This window comes from Carlito syrichta, unplaced genomic scaffold, assembly GCF_000164805.1.
Source record: "Carlito syrichta isolate Samal-C Ts95f unplaced genomic scaffold, Tarsius_syrichta-2.0.1 Scaffold316362, whole genome shotgun sequence".
Classification (NCBI taxonomy): Eukaryota; Metazoa; Chordata; class Mammalia; order Primates; family Tarsiidae; genus Carlito; species Carlito syrichta.
Genome location: NW_007260458.1, coordinates 1889194 through 1909221, shown reverse-complemented (window position 1 = coordinate 1909221; position 20028 = coordinate 1889194). Strand labels below are relative to the sequence as shown.

General features: G+C 37.1%; 1 protein-coding gene across 1 annotated transcript in view; it reads right to left on the bottom strand.

The window, feature by feature from the left end:
• DBX2 (developing brain homeobox 2) overlaps window positions 1-20028 on the bottom strand; it is a 35519-nt gene that overhangs the window by 4631 nt on the left and 10860 nt on the right. Inside the window, exons 2-3 of the mRNA XM_008074186.1 lie at window positions 15283-15378; window positions 2220-2407 (exon numbers count right to left, since the gene is read on the bottom strand). Coding sequence (XP_008072377.1) covers window positions 2220-2407; window positions 15283-15378 — 284 coding nt within the window. The remainder of the gene's footprint in view (window positions 1-2219; window positions 2408-15282; window positions 15379-20028) is intronic.

Genomic DNA, 20028 nt, shown 5'->3' with positions numbered 1-20028 from the left:
ACTAGAGATTTTCAGTTTTTCAGGGCACTGTCAGATGGGCCCTAGTTGCTTTCTTTTTTTTTTTCTTTTTTTGAGTTGGAGTCTCACTCTGTCATCCAGGCTGGAGGGCAGTGGCACATTCACCACCACCCCAGTATTGACCTGCTGGGCTCCAGCAATCCTTCTGCCTCCACCTTCCAAAGAGCCAGAACTATAGGTGCATGCTACCTCGCCTTGACTTATTGTAGAGATGAGGTCTCACCAAGTTGCCCGGCCTGGTCTCAAACCCACAGGGTCAGGCAATCTGCTCACCTCAGCCTCCTAAAGTGCTGGGATTACAGGCTGAGCCACCAAGTATAGCCAGCCCTAGCCTCTGTCTTTTAATGCCTAAGTTCTGGCTCAACCAGAGGCTCCCCAACATACCTGTTTTCTTCTCTTTGAGTTTGGGGGCTTCTTAGCCATACCACTGAAATGTAGGCCAGGCTTACTGAGTCTTCATAAGGTCTTATTCAGGCTTAATAGCTCCTGTGATTATATCCTGGGGTATATGGACCAGTCATAGGGCTGTCATTTCCAGACATGGGGATTAACATAAGGCTCCAGGAAGAGACATAACTTAAAGAACTGCTGGTCCCTTACTGGGCAGTACATCTAACCTGCCAGTGATGTTCTCCATACTATTGCATAGTCTTAAGCTGTTACCTAACTTTTTACGGGGTGTGGAAGCTCTTGAGGTGCAAAGACTAGGACTTCATCAGTACTTATTGATATTCCCTCTTACTGCCTATCTGGCACAATGTCTGGCACACAACAGACCGTCTAGATCCAGCTACTAATTTATCAGTTACATATGCAAAATTGGTTTGTGACATAAACAGAATTCCTATATTAGTTTCTGGTTTTTCTAAAGTGAGAAACTGAGGCACAGAGCCAATCAATTAAGGTTATGAACTCATCATCAGCACACAGCAAGAGCACAGACAGAATGATCTAGGCCGATGACCTTCTCCTTCACTACATACTGCTTCCTGCTACTCAAAAAAGTTAGAGGGCCAGGTTGGGAAGACAGATCACTTCTCTAGGGAAAGAAAGTAAGGTCAAGGAGAGTTTTGTCCAAGAACAACAAGTTTTAGTAAGGTCCAGTATTAAAAATCAGATCATTTGTCATGAGGAAGAACAGTAGAGAATAGTGGTTAAGACAGAGCTTCTGCAAGCTCTTTAGTTAATTCAAAAAACACAGGAGGATATAGACCTGCACCAGGAAACTCTGCTTGGTAAGCAGAGTCCCTGTTGCATTTCCACTTCCACCATCCCTTCTGGCCAAAGGCCTTTGTACAGTAAACACCCTATACAACTGTACATAGTGGTTCTAGGTTAAAGAGAACACAAACTCCAGAGTCAGGCTGCCTGGGGTGGGAGCCTAGTTCCAAAACATCTTTGCCACGTGACATAGGACAGATGTTCAATACTCGACATCTTTTCTTCTAGAAAATAGGGATGAATAACAAGGGTACCTGCATATTGAGCATGTGTATACCTAACCCTGACTTGTAGCCCACATCTTTAAAAACAAAATAAAATAAAAATGTGAGAAAATAGGGATGATTATAGTGCTTATTTCATATGGTGATTATAAGGAGGATTAAATAGGAAAATGTTACTGCATTATGATGTTAAATATTTATAATAAGCAGGCCAATCTCTAAATGAAGTATTCTGCAGCTCCAAAGGACCAGAAACTTTCTTTCACAATTATATGAAACCAATGTACAGGAAAGGTGTGCAAAGGTTGCAAATGTGAAATCACTTCAATGAACTTGACATAAACCTAAAGCACAAAATAATGAAGCCTGTTAAAGTGGTATTCACTCATTCATGCTTTGATTTTTGGATTGGAAATAAAGAGAAATATAGGGAAATTCATTTCTGCTTTTGTAAGTAATTATTTAACCTTTGCTTTGCTTAATACAGAACAAACCATTTATAATGTAAACGCCATATCCCTAGCATTTCTCTTCATTTGGGAAGAATCCATCAGCCCAATAACAAAAACCTAGGCCCCTATTTTCAAATAGGAATTGTGACATTTGTTTCAACTTCTAAAAGGTTATGTGAAGAATTTCAAGAACATCTCAGGATCCAGCACCATGACTAGTACAAGAAATATGTACCAGTAAATGAATTTCATTGTCTTCCTGTAGAAATCAGGAGCACTAAGGTGTCTTCCTGCTCATTAATACCTGTGATTCCTTTAGTCCCAAGTTGATGGCAAGTTTCTTTCGGTCTGTTTTGCTGATATATTTCTGCTTCTGAAACATCTTCTCCAGAGCTTTCCTCTGGTCCTCAGAAAAGACAGCTCTTCTCAAAATGCCCCTCCGAGCTTTGGAATTAGAGTCCTGTGTCAGGAGAGGCAGCACACCCTCTTCTCCTAAAGGTGGGAGGGAAATACCAAAGGCCAGTTAGCTCTAGAGAGAAGACAGTCTTTCTCAGGACAATATAGTATTTTCCTACTCTGCACCATGGCCAAATTATCTCGTCTCAACTTCACACACTTAGAGCAGCACTTCTTAACCCCTTTTTGGTTATGAACTCCTTTGAGAATCTGATAAATGTTCTCTGTTCCCCATTGGAGTGGAAAGGGTAATATATATGTTTACCCTCCCGATTTGTCATGCCATGTCAGAAAATCCATGGTCCCAGGATGCAAAATCCTAATGCAGAACAAGTAAGTAGTTGGTTTAAACACTTCATTTTTCTCTACTTCTTCATGTGTATATAGCTTTTATTAGTTTTTTTCAACAAATTTTTTAAACACTTACCATATGCCAGACACTTTGCTCAATATTACATATGGAGAAGTAAAACAGATATGTGTAATTGTCCTCATTGCCTAGAAAATGTAGTGGAAGGGCATTTATTGAATTAGCATCACAAGCATGATGACATATTCCCAAGGAAGGTGATTTAGGGACACAAAACAAGGGGTCTGATCTTAATCTGAGACGTCAGGGAAAGCTTGCAAGAGTCAGAGATGTTTAATCTGAGAACTGAAGGGAGAGGTGGAGGGCTCTCAATCACTCCCCTCCAATTCTATTGATCATCAACTCTTTGAGGTCAAAGACATTTTACTACTTTTTCTGCCTTTGCACAACTTGGATAATACTGGTTCTCACTCTCTGAAAGACTACATGCATTCATCATTTATTCATTCATTCGTTCATTCACTTTACTTCCCAGGTAGGGCAGACAGAATAATAGCCCACCCAAAGATGTCCATGTCTTAATCTCCAGACCCTGTGAATCTGTTATATTTTACAGCAAAAAAGTAACTTAGGGGTTGCAAATGGAATTAAGGTTGCTAGTCAACTGACCTTGAGACGAGGAGAGTAGCCTGGATTATCCAGGTGGGCCCAAGGTAATCACAAGGGTTCTTATAAGTGGAATAGGGAGGCAAATTAGGAAGGCATAGTCAGAGAGAGATTTGAAGATGCTACACTTCTTGCTTTGAAGGTGGAGGAATGGGCCAGGAACCAAGGAATGCAGGTAGCCTCAAGAAGCTGGAAAAAATAAGGAAACAGATTCTCCCCAAAGCCTCCAGAAAGAACACAGCCCTGTGAACACCTTGAGGTTAGCTCAGTAAGCCCATTTCATGTTTCTGACCTCTCTAGCTGTAAGATAATGAGTATGTGTTGTTTTAAAACACCAAGTTTGTGGAAATTTGTTACAGCAGCAATAGAAAATTAATACACTAGGTATCAGGCTCACTGGGCTAGTTACTAAGGAAACCAGACAGGGAGGGCTAACACATGAATATTCACGATATAATGTAAACACCAGGATAGCAGGAACTCCAGTTTATGGTTGTAGCTAGTACATTTTCTGGTGCTTAATGATTATTTGTGAATAAACAAGTAAATGAATGTCTAACATTACAATAGAAAAATATGCAAAGTGCACTGCCATTACACAGGAGGAAATGATAAGTTCTGAGAAAATAGGTCAAGCCAAGATTAAAAGAATTATACTGCTGCCAGGCTCGGTGGCTCAGCCTGTAATCCCGCGCCTTTGGGAGGCTGAGATGAGTGGATTGCCTGAGCCCGCAGGTTCGAGACCCGCCTGGGCAGCGAGACCTCATCTCTACAATAAATCAAAAAATCAGTCGGGCGTGGTAGCGCATGCCTGTAATTCCGGCTACTCGGAAGGCTGAGGCGGAAGGATCACCGGAGCCCAGCAGGCGAGGCTGCGGTGGCCGGGAGCGGCCACTGCACTCCAGTCTGGGCGACCAAGTGAGACTCCAACTCAAAAAAAAAAAAAAAAAAAGAATTATACCGCTAAAGAGAGAAAGAACCAAAGTCAATCCAAGCAGAGTGACCAGCATATCTGAAAGTTCTAAAGCACAAAGGAATGAAGTTCATCCAAGGAAAAGCTAGCAGTCTTCAAGGGTGGACAAAGGCATAAAAGAGAGGTTGCAATCTGGCAGCCATTTCTTATACCTGCATATGGGTTTTGTTCAGTCTTAGCATGTGGATTAAGACTTCTGATTTAGTTGCCCAGATTCAATAGTTGGAAGTTTCACACAAAGTTCAGGTTCTGAACCTCTTTAGAAGTATCCACCCTATTGGGTTCACCTTCTTACAAAGCAAAGAGGTACCAAAATGAGTACCTGCCAGGTTCTTGAAGACATTGGGACCTCTGGCATAAAGATTATGGAGTGGAATGGAGTAAGAGGTTAGTAAATTGCAAGCATTTGGGATTTTATCCTGCAGGTAGCAAAGATCAGTAGAAGTTATTTAAGCAGGACAGGACATGATGATAATAAACATACACTGAACAGTAACTGAACTGTTATACTTACTTTGTGTTAAACCACTGCCATACATTATTTCATTTAATCTTCACAACAAATTTGTGCCATGAATGCCACTATTATTCTCTCATTTTACAGAAATAAAAGGAAGCTTAGGAAGGTTAAGTAACTTTGACCAAGATCACATAGCTAGGTATCAAACCCAAGGAAAACTGATACCAAAGCAAATGCCCTCAGTTCTTCACAATACTGACGTGATCTGATTTGTATTTTAGAGGAAAATGACAATAAATCTTGACAGTTCTACTTGTATAATATAATAGCTTCCTTTCCTATTTGTCTAATAGATTACAAACAACTCCTGGCTAGTCTCTCAGTCCCATGTCACACCTCATTCCTGTTCATCCTCACACTGCAAAAAGAACCACTGATCTCTCTCTCTTTCCTTCCAGCTCTGTGACTCCACATCTCCTTAGTAATACCATAGCCCTGAGATGTCATCAAGCCCAGTTTCTTACATAGGTCTACTTTCACTAATGCCCTTTTCACTCCCCCTCACATGGAATCTTGGTTATTTCCCCTTCTATAGCACTAATTATTTTTGCCTATCTCATGCCAAGATATCTTGAAGTCATATTTTGACAACTGGATTCACAATGGTTTCTCAGAGCTTTAAGTAGTTTTATGAAACGTTGGTCAAAATTTTTTTTAAAATTCTGAATATCTCAATATGTTCATCTTTTTCTAAATACTTTCTTCTCTGATTATTCCTCCATGTGGAGATCTTAGAATTGGCCCTTCTGTGTTATTTCAGAGTGCAGATTCACCTGCTGGAATCACATCTCTCTAAGAAGCCTCAGGACAAAAGACTTTGAAGTATCGAAGAACTAGGTTTGGAGCTTAGCACTTACATGTGTGACTTGGAGCAGGTTACTCAGTCTCTTTCAGTTGATCTTATAAGGCTGCTCCCAGGATTTGATGAAAATTTAAGAAAGTGTCAGTGCCTAGCCAAGTTATGGATCCCATAAATCTATTTCCACTTATGGAATTTCATTTGATCCTTATGAGAATCAGATGCCACAGATATCCCTTACTACTGATGAAGATGTGTTTAAAGCAGTCAAAGTCCAAAGACACACAAGGGACACAGAACTCAGCTGGCATCAAAACCTTTAGGATTCACATTCTTGGCTCTTTCCTCTGCATTCTGGCATTCTTAATTTGTAAATGTATCTAATCTACCATTATTATAGATATAAGTATTAAAAATTAGAAGAAAGAAGACAAATACCCAAAGGTAAAGAAATGCATAAGTAAATTATCCACCTGGTAAGCTTTTAATGAATTATTAAAGTTAAGGACTATGAAGATTAGGCAGCAACAAAGAAAATACTTGCACATGATATTTTAAAAGTAGGGTACATAATATAAATACTATGCTTAAAACCAAGTAAAATACTGAAAAGACAAAAATAAACACTAAGAAAAGCTGTTGTAGAATTATAGACAAATAATTCATCTCCACTGTCTATGTTTTAAGTTTGGTTCTATTTTCTAATGCAAACAGGCAAACATTACAGTAACCTTTTGGGGAATAATCTGGCAGAGTTATTGAGTTGTTGCTGAGTGACAATCAAAGATGAATTCAATCCAAACTTAAGGCTCTCACAGTTAATAAGGAAAGATCCAAGACGAATACAGACAGCCACAGTACAGTGAGATGCGGACCGGCGGACCACAGCATAGAAGGCATTTAGAGCACTGAATAAAAAGCTGATTTCCTGGTCAGAAAGGCCAAGAAAGTAGGTCCGAAGAGAGAGCAGCAGCTAGAAGAATGGCAATTCCTTTTGTTGGTAATCTAAGAAAAGGTAGGCAGAGTAGCGGGATTAACACGTGCAGGGGCTTGACACTGGGTGAAGACAAGTGTGAAACGTGGTGGACCTAAGAATCTCATAGAACCTGGTACATCCAGATTGCAAGGAATGACTGGGAAGAGCAAAGGAGATAAGGTAGATTAGGGCCAAGGGTGCCTGATACAAATTTGGGTTATAACTTGTCAAAGGAAAGCTTTCAAGAAGGACAAGATGAACCTAGCACTTTAGAAAGACAAATATTTTCTAAGCTAATAAAACTTTTTATATCTATATACAAAGTCCAGAACAAATTTATGGACCTATAAAGGTAGTAGAAAAAAAAGTCTACATATCTTTTTCTAAGTAAAGATTTTATAAGTGAGGCTCATGATTCTAATTGTTTTAGCCCATCTTCATCAAGATCTACACGTTAAAATAAAACAGTGGAGAAATAAAACTCATTGAAATGCCCATAAAACTTCCAATAGAAACACATAGGTTTTTCTCATTGGTTTTTTGTTGTTGTTTTTAAGTAAAGAGAAGGATGATTCCTGTCAAGAAAGTCTACAAATAAATTTTATTCTCACCATTGTGGCTAATACTAATATTTGGGGGGTCATAAACCCAAACCAGCTCTCAGTCTTGAAAAGAAAGATCTAGAGTGGTTGTGAAGGTCAAAGGGTTAGCTGCTAGGTCTGGTCCTCAGGTTTCAGTGCCCTATAAGAAACAGTAATACAACCAATGAACAAGCAAAATATGGGCCAAAGATAAAGAATATTGCATTTTTCCTTTCTTTGCTATTTGCCTGGTTTCTCTCAGCACTGGTCTCAATACACAAATCATGCTTATTTCCATGAAGTGGTATGCCTTGGGTTCCTACGGTAGCATATGACAATGCTGCCATTACTATCACTGATGTTTCTTCCCATGGCTCCGCTGTGAGTCTCGTACAAGCTATCTCTGGATCATAAACCACATAGATGAACCGATACCTTTAAACATATGAACACCTTTCACACCTTCTAAACACATGAACAAGTGCAAAAATTTACACCTGCAAAACTCATGTGGCACTCAAGAACATGTTGGTGACTCAAAAATCTCTCATAAGCTACAGAAGAGCTATAAGCAACAAACATGTCCAACTATTCCTACATTTATGACAAATATGACTTGTATGAAGACTTCTAAGTGACAAAACATACGCATACAGACACTAAATAAACAGACACTGAGTATACAGCATATAGCAGAAATGAGGCTTTGAAAGCTGGGGCCACCAATTCAAGGTGCTGCAAGTTCTATCAATTTGGAAAAATTATCATCACCATTATTATTATTACTATTATTTTATAGTACAGCTTTCAAATATATTTGGGCCCAACATGTGCTGATATATGAGGGGGGACCCAAAAAACCCATAATTTATTTATTAAAAATTGTGTATTTATTCTTACATGTTTAAACTTCAGTCACCTTTAAAGTACTCTCTGTCTGAAGCAATACACCTATCAAAACACTTTTCCCATTGCTCAAAATGGTTTTGAACTTGTCCATTTTGATGCCTTTCAGTGCTTCTGCTGTTTTTTGCTTCACCTCTTCTACATTAACAAAACGTTTCCCTTTGAGGCCTTTTCCCTTTGAGGCCTTTGCATCGGGGAAGCAAAAAAAGATCACTCGGGGTGAGTTCAAATGAAAAGGGCAGGTGGGGCACAGAGGTCATGCCATTTTTGATGAAAAACTGCTGAACACTCAGCCCAGTATAGGCAGGTGCTCTTATAAATCACCCATAATGAAAGGAGAAAATGTGTTGAAATAATCTCAGGAAAAAAAAATTTTTTTTTCACTGAAGCCAAACACAGCCTCTTACAAAAAACATTAACTGGTACATTGATTCTGATAGGTTCCTAGACCATTTACCTAGTGGGGGAAGCCTGTACTACAAGAGGTACACCCTCCAAAAATAATTCTGTAGCTTGTGAGAGATTTTTGACTCACCAACATGTTCTTGAACACCACATGTATGTTTTGCAGGTGTAAATTTGGGCACTTGTTCATATGTTTAGAAGGTGTGAAAATGCATAAGGTCATCAGTGTGGTTTATGATCCAGAGATAGCTTGTATAAGACTCATGGGGGGAGCCATGGGAAGAACTATCAGTGGTAATAATGGCAGAAATATCATATGCTTCTTTAGAAACCCAAAGCACACTACTTTATGAAAACAAGCATGATTTGTGTATTGAGACCAGCACTGAGAAAAACCAGGCAAATAGCAAAGAAAGGAAAAATGTAATATTCTTTATTTTTGGCACATTGTTTGCTTGTGCCTTGTATGTGGCAACTACATGTATCATGTCATTTAATCTTTGCAACAATCCCCAGAAGTAGATAATACCATCTCCATTTTCCACAGGTAAAGACTGAGACTCCAAAAAGTTTTGTGCAATTGAGGCCACATATCAAAGCACAGTGAGACAAATCAATACTCTTTAAAATTACCCCAAAGATTGTCCAAATTATAAGTGGGCAGGGAAAGAGGTGGGGAGAGACATATTAAAATGGCAGAACAATTTGGGATTGAAAACTTTTCAAAGGCACAATTCCCTCGATTCTGAGATGCTCCCCAGTCACCATCTTCCAGAGAAACCCTGTATGAAGGGCCTAGCAAAGGATAGAACAAATGAAGGTGTGCTGTGCGTACATGACATTGTAGGGAGGGAAAAGGGGGAGATAGAGAAACACAACACTAGGTTATCTAGTGGTAGCCACTTCTTCTTCCTATTGCCTCAACCTGTAGAAAACATGCCTTAACTCTGAAGATAGGACAATGTTATTGATAGCAGCCAGGAAACACTATAGAATAAAGAGGGGACCAATACTGTCACTTTCTAGACATCAGACCAAGAACAACTAGCTACAGCTCTGCCCTATCTTTCTGCCACTACAATCCAACAGAATCCTGTCCTGTGAACAGTGTGCCAGTAATCTGTATGATGTTTAGACTCACCAGGACTCAGTGAATTCTCGTTTGAATTGACCCCATTTGGGGACGCTTCCTCTGTCCCACAACCTTTCACCTAGGGCTTTAAGAAGCCCTTCAAAAGCTTCTACACCATGCATGTCCAGTGCTACCCTTTGCCCCATAGTATCTTCTAGCCTGTCATGGCACTGGCCTTTGCTCTATTTCCTGTTCTGTTCTAGTCTCTACTCCCAACCTGAGCCACCCTGAGGTCACAGAAGGCCAAGGAATGCTATATAAAGACTGCTTCTAATAAGCCATGTTGTTTAAGATTCGCTTTCTGAGTTTATAGTTTTCCATATTAAAAACTAATTCATGACCCAGTATCCCTCTGACTTTGTAAGGAAAATGATGGCACAAGTCTACAAAGCACCACAGAATCTCAACTTCTCAAAGCTTTTAGTAAAATCTATGTAAGATTATTTCAGGACAACTCAAGCCAGAGGTTACCAATAACCCTTTCAGAAACAGAATTATTTCATCCTTTTGTATAGATATTCAACAGCTTCTGAAAGCTAGAAGAGACAAGAGGTCATTTGTTTAATCCAGGCCTCTCCAACAGGCCAGCTAAAACGCCGTCAGTCTCTGTTAACTACTTCCTCAAAAGTAAGTTATTTCCTACCCGAAATCTGTGTCTCTCCTTCCTCAAATGAGGGATGGTTTTTGTCTGTGGGCTCATCTTTTCATCTTTTCCTACTTCAACATTCTTCACAATTGCAACTTTCTGTCTCCTATCTTTCAGGAGTTTCTCTTCCATGAAGAAGAGTGTTCTTACCCTTCTTATCTTCAAGTGTGTGTGTGTGTGTGTGTGTGTGTGTGTGTGTGTGTGTGTGTGTGTGTGTGTTAATTGATTTCTATTAGATATGAAGTTTGGAAAGAGAATATATAGCATTTGCCTAACCTATGGTATTTAAATTAGAAGCCCATCCTCCAATCTCTATGTAATCTAGTATTTGAGAATGCCATAGGATAACACTTATCATACAGCTTGATTTGCAAGAAATGTTTCCCTTCTATCAAGCCAAAATGTGACTTCCCCTAAACTCTATTCACTGGTTCCCATTCTATTGTTCATACCTATACCACACATACCATAGATCTAATTGGAAGAAAACTCTCACATTCTCCCTGTTATTCTCTTCTCCAAGCCAAGAATACTCAACTTCTTTCAAAATTGCTGACTGATGATATAGATCCTTCACTATTTTAGTTGCGCCTATCTTTAAACCGTTTTTTATATGAAAATCTGTTTAACGTACCTTTAAAAGTGGGCCTTTAGAACTAAACAGTTGTAGGCAGTCTGAGCATTTCAGAGTCCAACAGGGCTCTGATCTCCCTTGTTCTGGATGGTCTGTTTCTAAAAGCACAACCCAATACCTCCATACATTCTGTAGACACATACTGAGCTGACAGTATTTCCCTTTCCTACTTTGTTCTAATCAGCCCATTCTCCTCCTCCCCTATTGTATACTTGTGCACTTGTTTTTGGAAAGCTAAAATCAGAATTCTAAAAGCAGCCCTGTTAGATTTCATGTTAGGCTCACAAAATGGTTACAGACAAGATCAGGGAGAAGCACCTCATATTGCTAAGCAGTTCACCACCCCTACCCATCACCCATTCCCTTCCTCACTCTCCTGACTTCTTAAGAACATTTGGGGAGAAAAGGAACTCCATTCCAGGAACCTTCCTCCACTATTTTCACCGCCTCTCTAGAACTGCTGAATAGAGCTGTCAACTTGGAAGATCTATTGTCTTTGAGTCTCTAACTCCTTTAAACATTCTTCTTGGTTGGCTGAATGCCATTTATCTATGGAACACCCCTCCCTTCACTTTGAGAGGTCAATACGTATATTCAACTTAATGTACAAACTTGATTATATTTTAGACCATATAATTAGGCTTCTTTCTCTGTTAGAAGAAAAGTGCTGTATCCCTTTGGAGATCTTACAGTGCTAGGGTTAAATCCTTATTTTAAAAACTGTATGCAGCTTTTTGTGAATTTCTGTAGGTCCTAGTCAGTTTCCTCAGCCCACTGACCACTCCAGCTGAGAGCAGTCAAAGAGTACACAGTCAGGACAGGTGGCAAGAATACTAATCAAAGCATTATCCACCTTTGACCATGAAACTCACAGAATCAACCTACATTCAAAAGAAAAATAATATCCCTTCCCTGCTACCTTCAACAAAATCCCAGATTCAGACATGGATAGTATATTTTGTTCTTTTACGTTTAACAAGAAAGGGAAAATAGTACAATAATCTCAAAATGTAGACTATAAGTTCATCTCCCAAGAAAAAGGCAGAGCAGTTTGTCCCAGAATATTTTCCCTGTTCATATTTTTATAATGCTGCTCCAACCAACCTTTAAGACAAAACTTACGCTTTGTCTTTTAAGGAATAAAATTCTCAAAAGGTCAAATTCAAATTGGGTACTCAAAGATGAAACAAAATAATTATCTGATTAATTCAATTAGCTAGCCTACATAGTTAAAATTCCCATACTTTTTCAGATAGTTTTTTAAAAAGTCATTAAATAATTTCCACAACTTTCCATTTCATGTTATTTCAGAAATGTGTTATTTTTAAAAGAACCTTATGGATGTAATATCAAAGATTTTCCATACACCATTTTTGGGGAGGAGAGAATTTTTACCACTGCCTTTTAATTTTTCCCCACTGTAAGGGTTGTGCTTAAATAGCCTATTAAACTATTTACTATATGTGAGAAAGGCACTAGATGAATGATTGTTTCCACATTGCAACAAGAGGTCAGTCATAAATCTAAGAAGTTAACAAGAAAAACTAAATCAATATTAAACAGATGAATCATGTTAAGAGAATCAAAATGATGTTTCACTTGCATAATTAGAAAAATGTTGATCTGTTCCTACTCTTTTGGAAAGAGTGAAGTCAACATTTTGTAACAATGATAAAGGCCATTGATTTCATCAGTTATTAAATGTTTTTAATATAAACCTTAATTTTGGCTGTGCTGAATCTTTTTTTTCATGCTGAATCTTAATATAATACTTGAACAGTTCATTTTCCTTTGTACATGGAAAACAATTTAAAAGTCTGGACATAAGACATAATTATTATTTTAAAAAAAGAAGAGAATCTAGTAAATGCCTTAAGTAAATAAGATTATTGTACATGTAAACCTTATTAACTGTTCCTTGGTATCATGATTATATTTATGTAAAATTCTTTATTGACAGCTTAATTCCACCATTTCATAATGCTGAACACAGAAGTACATTATAAATAAGAACATTTAAAAATTCATTTGAGAGTTATATCTAATAATAAGACACCGCTATTTACTAAAAGCATTTGTGGCATCTCTCAACTGCTTTAAAAGGCCAACTTTAGAAATAAAGATAAACCAACTGCAGCATTTTCTATCTTCAATCTGAGCTATGCTGATCTTCAGCCTGTATGTTTTTTTAAAAAAGATAAGCATGGGACCTTCAGAGATAAGCACCATAATTTACAACAGCTTTGCAAAAGGCATGAAGTGGGAAGGACTAGGAAGCAGAGGGAGGAAAATGAGACCTATATAAAGTAATATTTTAAGCAGCTGAGAAGATAAAATCATCTAGGAAATGTCTTTAGCATTACTTTTATGGTGTTTCATTTATTGAACTGATTCAACTTTTTTTATATGTATTAAACTGGCCTAAACATGTATGGCTTAGAGACTCTTATAACATCACTGTAAAATAAGTATAAGCACACATTCACACATACATACATGAATGTCCACCTGTTCTGTGGAATTTTTTGTCCATTTCCACTTATCTGAACTGCACCGCCAGAAAGTTTCTAAAGTAAAAGACCAGTATCATATCAAGGAGAAATAACTGAAGCTAAGTGTGAGATCTCTTTTAATCTCCACTCTTGAAAGCTAACACCAAAGATTTATGTCACTATGGCACAGTATCAGATATTTGGATTTTAAGTCTCTATTCCAGAAGTCTTTTCCTGTTACTCTAGTATGTGGTGATAAATGTCTCCTTAATTTGCACAACTGTTTTCGGTTGCCCTCGTAGGAGACCACCTTGAAGGAGCGAGTAAAAGGTTTAGTCATGGGTTCTATTTTTCTATTTGAGCTCAATACATTCTAGTTAAATGGACAATTAATAGGTCACTTCCAAAATAGTAGTGTTTCAGTCCTGGTTAATAAACAATCCTCAGAGTTGATAATGGGCCCTATGTATTCAGCAAGTCCTGTATACACTCAGCTCATCCACTAAATCCCTTTTCAGGTAGGCAGGGTTATATGGGAAGATGAGCTAGAATGAGTCTATAAAAGTCAGTTTCATTCACTGCTTTATTTTTCAGTCAAGTGCTTTAAATGGTGTCCAGAAATTCACCAGGAATGTGAGACAGGAGAAAAGACTGACACACAGAGCCTTGCTTTATGACCATACAAAAGGGCAACTGACCCTTGCTCAAGCCTTTCCCCTGTGAAATGGTTCCTAAAGTTCATCAGCAGAGTGAAAAATCGTGGTGAGGTCGCGTGTGGATGAGTCAAGTGAAAGTGACGATTGGTCACGGGTCTGTCACCCATTGTGGCCGGGTCCCAGCCATGTAAAGTGCTCTGTGGGAAAGTATCAGCCCCCTAAAGAGATGCTCAGAGCTTGCAGCTCATTAAACTGCCAGTATTTGCTGCCTCACTTGTCAGAAACCATTCTGTCGAGCAACTGTTCTCCCAAAACATTCCTAAAACACAAGCACAGAGGCAGCAGGGATCTGAATTCAACCGTGATCAAGCTCGGTACTTTAGCCTAACTCAACTCTTAATTCACTTTTCACCTGACAGAGCTGTTAGCTTAAATAAATGTTTTCTCTTAGACAACTGAAATAAATGCACCCCTCCCCTGGGGTTCTTTACCATAAACTCAAATTCTCTGCCTACAGAGAATGTGAGGTACAGATTCTCATCTGACCCAAAAATCTCAAGACCAAGGTGAACTGTACTTTCAGTTAAACATTTTATCTTTGCATGTGAGAGTGTGTGTGTGCACAGGCTCTGGGTGCTTGAAAGTCTATCATTCCCACTCCACCCCTACACACTATTAAAGTTTTGCATTTATAAATCTCGGCAAAAAATTCTCTTGAAAATATTTCCTACAGCTCTGGTTGGTTTTCCTTAAGATGATAAAAAGAAGAGATCGATCTCCTTTTACAATTCTGACAATTTTTAATGATTTTTTTTATAGACACCTAGTGACATCTTAAGCTGAATGGAAATTTTACACAACACAATTTTTTTCTCCTTCCTTCCAAACTTTTTTTTCTCTTCTTTAAAGGAGTGTAGCTACACATTTCAGAAAGAGCCAAACTGGTCCTTCAGAGAGCTTTTATATCAAATGGAAAACAAGTCACTTTCCATGGTGTGTCAGCCCAGGGTTTCAATGCCATTAGACACTGCTCACAATTGCTTAGTGTGAAGTTTGATAAATCTCTGGAAACCCCCTGAATAGGATCGCTGTGATTTTTAGTGAGGAATTAGCTCCTTGCCATTGCATTACCAATTAGTTTTCCAGAGCACATTAAATCCTGCTGCTTTGGTTTACTGAATAACTGAGGCATTGCTGATGAAGCATAAAACTTACTTGGAAAAGCAGCCGAGGATGCAGGGCGCCGACAGGACCCACCGCAGCACGCCGAGTAGAATGGCGGGGCGCTCAGAAGAAAAGGCTTGGAAGGCGCTGCAGAGAAAGCATTGATCTCCTTGTTAGCCATTTCTCTCAACATTGATTAGCCATTTCTTTCAGACAATATTCAAAACTCCAATTTCCTAAAAGTCTTTGAGTAAACACACTTTGTCTTCTGAACCTTAACTTGGTTATAACTTTTACTGAAATTGAAGTTATTTTAAAGTAGTCTTCATCTGTCAAAGAGCGTGCCAAATGATTTCATCAAGATTTGGAAGACATGGTGAAAAGACTCAGACTATCAGACACCAAGCTCCCTAGTTCATTTTCTGTGGGTCATAATTATAAATAGTAACTACCAAATAATCCTTTATTTAAAATACCTTGGAGCAATGCTGTCCAAAAGAATGATCTGTGATGATGGAAATGTCTATATCTGCACTGTCCAAGATGATATCTGCTATCCACATGTAGCAACTGAGCACTTAATTTGTGGCTAGTATAACTACGAAACTGAATATTTAATCTAAATTAACTAAAATTTAAATAGGCTCATGTGTCTAGGGGTTATGATATTAAATAGCACAGATTTAGATAGTCTATACTTACCAAAAAACAATTTAAATATTATGTGCTTAAGTTTAATTATTAAAGAGTTTGTCACTTTGTTTATTTTCAGATTAGGTTTGAAGAACCCTTTGTTTGGGTTCTTTGAAATATATAGATAGTTGGATTCCAAAATTGGTGATAGTTAATTTACTAAGCAATTCCTTAACAAAAAGTAGTGTTTTTGATCACATTTACATGTTTTAAAGTATTTGAGAACAATCACTTTTTGTCTCAAGAGAAATCTAGTTAACCTGAAAGCTTTTATGTTTATAGTATCATGAGTTGCCATATAATTCTGTTCTGCTCATGTTGTTAAACTATGTAATTCATAAAATGTTCAAGATATGCAAGGAATAGTTATGATTACTCTTGTGACAAAGGTATGGACAAGAAGACCTATTTTGGTGTCCCAAAAGTTCTATAAAATTTTTTTAGAAGTTTCACTGTTATCATAAATTGTTTTAATATTCTTACTATAAAACTATCTCAAAAATGATAAATCACTTTATTTGAACGTAAAATTTTAAGTTAAATTTTAAAGTCCATTTCTCAGTAAATGAAAATAGTATGAAGGATGTCACAGAATAATAACTTTCCTTTATTGGTCACTTACTGTATGCCATGCTATGGTTAAGTACCTTAAATACAACATATCCTTTATAACAATGGGTTAGGGCAACCTCTTCGGGTCCCCTCAAACTGTTGGAGCTTTTCGGTCCTCTCAATAAACCCTGATTTCTCAAAAACAAAAAAGAGTTAAATAAAATATAATTCTGGGTCTAGATTTCCTGAAAGGAGGCACTTCCTTATATTATGACACACCCAGTGGAGTGCCTAGCACATTCTAAATAGTCAATAAATGTTTAATTAATTTAATTTAATTGAGCAAATGAGCTTCCACAATAAGAAACAGGGAACTTTCCTGGTATTCGCAGGGAAAGAACGAGGATCAAGAATTAACCCTTTCCCTTTTTCCCAACACATCCTAAAATATTGTATTCTCCATAACAGACAACCCTAACATCTAAAACATGACTTGAAAATAAATATTTGTATTATTCTCTCTTCATATTCAAGTGGCAACTTTTTTCCTTTTCTTAATCATATATGTACAGTTAATATTATTTTGATATGACTATATGCCTTTTTGAAGAACACTAATTTCAGACTTGTATTTTAATCAACTGACAAGTATATGTCTATTTTCACCAATTTCTTTGAAAGACATATCAAAATAAGTGTATTTCACAATAAGAATTTTACAATAGGCCAGGTGCAGTGGTTCACGCATGTAATCCTGCACTTTGGGAGGCTGAGACAGGAGGATTGCTTGAGCCAAGGAGTTCAAAACCAACCTGGGCAAAACAATGAGACCTCGTCTCAGCAAAAATAAAAAATTAACCGGACATGGTGGTGTACCTGTAGTCCCACATACTCGGGAGACTGAAGTGGAAGGACTGCCTGAGCCCAGGTCAAGGCCACGATGGGCCACTGCATTCCACACTAGGTAACAGAGTGAGACCCCGATTCAATACAAAGGAACAAGAAGAAGAATCTTACACTATTTCAGGGTCCTGAAAACCTTGAAATTACACATCATAAATGCAGCTTTCTTCCTATAATACTTCTTCGTATAATAAGATAGGGGAATGCAGAACAATGTAACAGACCATTCAATTAAAACTGCTTTTCTGGTTAAAGTCAACATTATGATCTTCAAATCATGTTTATCACGTGGATTTAATTAGCCACTTGTCTCAATAAACCATTCATTAAAAAAATCTTCTATTTTTCCATTTGGAAGTTGTTAACATCAATGTTTTGGTTTTTAATATTTGAATCAAAGAATCAAGTGTTTTAACATCATTTTTAAAAGATGGCAACTAAGTGCAAGTATTAAAAAGGAGACTCATTTTGGTGTTCAAAAAGTTCTACATTTTTTTGAAGTTTCATTGTTATCATAAGTTGTTCTAATATTGACTACGAAACCATCATAGAAATGATTTCATTTGAATTTTGCATCCTAAGTTATATTTCAAAAGTATGTAATTATTTAGGAAGATTTACATTTCCATTATTGCAATGGATATATGAATTAATTTGAAAAATGGAAATATACTTCTAATAATAAAAGTTGCCTCATTATGTTTATTCTCAAGCATTTCTGTTAGCTAACTTATTTGCCCCCCAAAATAAATACTCTATAGATAATTAAATCATGGCTGTTGTGTTGTTTTGGTTTGGTTTTTTAGAGGTAGAAGAAAAAAAAAAGAATGTTGCTTTCACATACATAAAATTAAACATTTATTATGTTAACTAGAAAAACTCAGTTTGGTTTTGGTTTTTTGTTCAATGTAGGGTACAAAAAACAAGATCATACATAAGTGATACCATTAAAATAATAATGCAGGTTACAAATTTTCCTATTCTAGCCAAAATGTTTCTGAGTCTAACACTTGGCCCTAAAAATGGAAAAATAGAAGATTTTTTTAATGAATGGTTTATTGAGACAAGTGGCTAATTAAATCCACGTGATAAACATGATTTGAAGATCATAATGTTGACTTTAACCAGAAAAGCAGTTTTAATTGAATGGTCTGTTACATTGTTCTACATTCCCCTATCTTATTATACGAAAGCTCTAATCAAAATGACAGTATCAAAATCTGTAACTACAAAAAAAGTAATCAAAATCAACAGTAACAATTCCAGTTTTGACTAAAGAACTGGCTTTCACATTTTTGTGACACGACCAGGCTTGAGGTTCCATTGTGTAGATTTTTTCACCTTTTTAAATCACCTCTTTGACATATACATTTACACAGATTAGTCAATTCCTGATTGCTATACATAAATACACCTTGTTTAAGCTGGTTTATGTGGAAATCACTGTGAAATTCCAATTAAGTGCTTTTTTTTTTTTTTTACATGCTCCTACTTTGACATAAGCCAAATGCTAATCCAGCTGAGCATGTGATTGCTGGGTGCTGAATGGCTTTAGGAAATAGTCATTTAAAACAATATATTACACTTAACATATACTTATTACACTTAAATGTTTGTAGACCATATACTTTTATAAAGTAATGAGCAAAAACAAAGCGACAAGTTGACAGATGTGTTAAGACTTTTGTAAGCCCTTAATAACTACTTCAAAGATACTCTGAAAAAGGTAGAAAACAAGGCCATTTCATCCTGGATGATATGCATTTTAAACCCATCAATGCAATCTAGATGCAGCTACTCTATCATTTGTCATGTTAAGAACAATTTGTTGTAGGCTTACCAAAAAAATATTTATAATGACAATATTTAAGGAGTGCTTATGACATGTTAGGCAGCACACTGTCTATGAATTTAATACACGCTACCTCATCGATTCATTAACAATCTCAAAGAGACAAGCATTTGGAATATGATTATGAATGTAATTAAAAGAAAAGGGACAAGAGAAACAATCAAGATTTAGTATAATAGACAGATATCAGTCACAAGGGATAGAGATTTCATGCGCAGAGACTCCGCCAATTATTCAGTACGACCTGGAGCCTGAAAAATAAATGTCTCTCTCCCAAGATTTCCACGTGTGAAAAACAAATGGCCTTTCCCATGGGGGAAAAAAAATGCACACAGGCGAGGTTCAATAGCATAATGTTAGGTTAGGTTAGATACAACATTTCAGGACACTCAAATTTCATATCCTGCCAACAAATCTAACTTCCAATTTCTGTGTAAAAGTGCTATAAGTTACAAACAAAATGCCTTGAAATTTTGGCAACTAAACTGGGACATGTTTGAACAAAAATGACTAAAATCACGTATTCACAGAAAACTCCATGAATTTCCCATACTTCTTAATCAGATGTTCTGAATTATTTGAAGACACAGATTCAGGATTTTCATTATTTTTATTATTTTCATTATTTTTTACTATTTAGTTAAGATGGGAACTTATAGTCAACCTAATGGTGAACTAGCCTGATTTTTTTTTTACTTTAACTATATGGTTCTATGGTATAAGGATACCACAGCCAAGAATGATAAGTTTAGCTACAGAGAAATTATTCTCAAAATTCTGTTTGCTAGAAAACAATA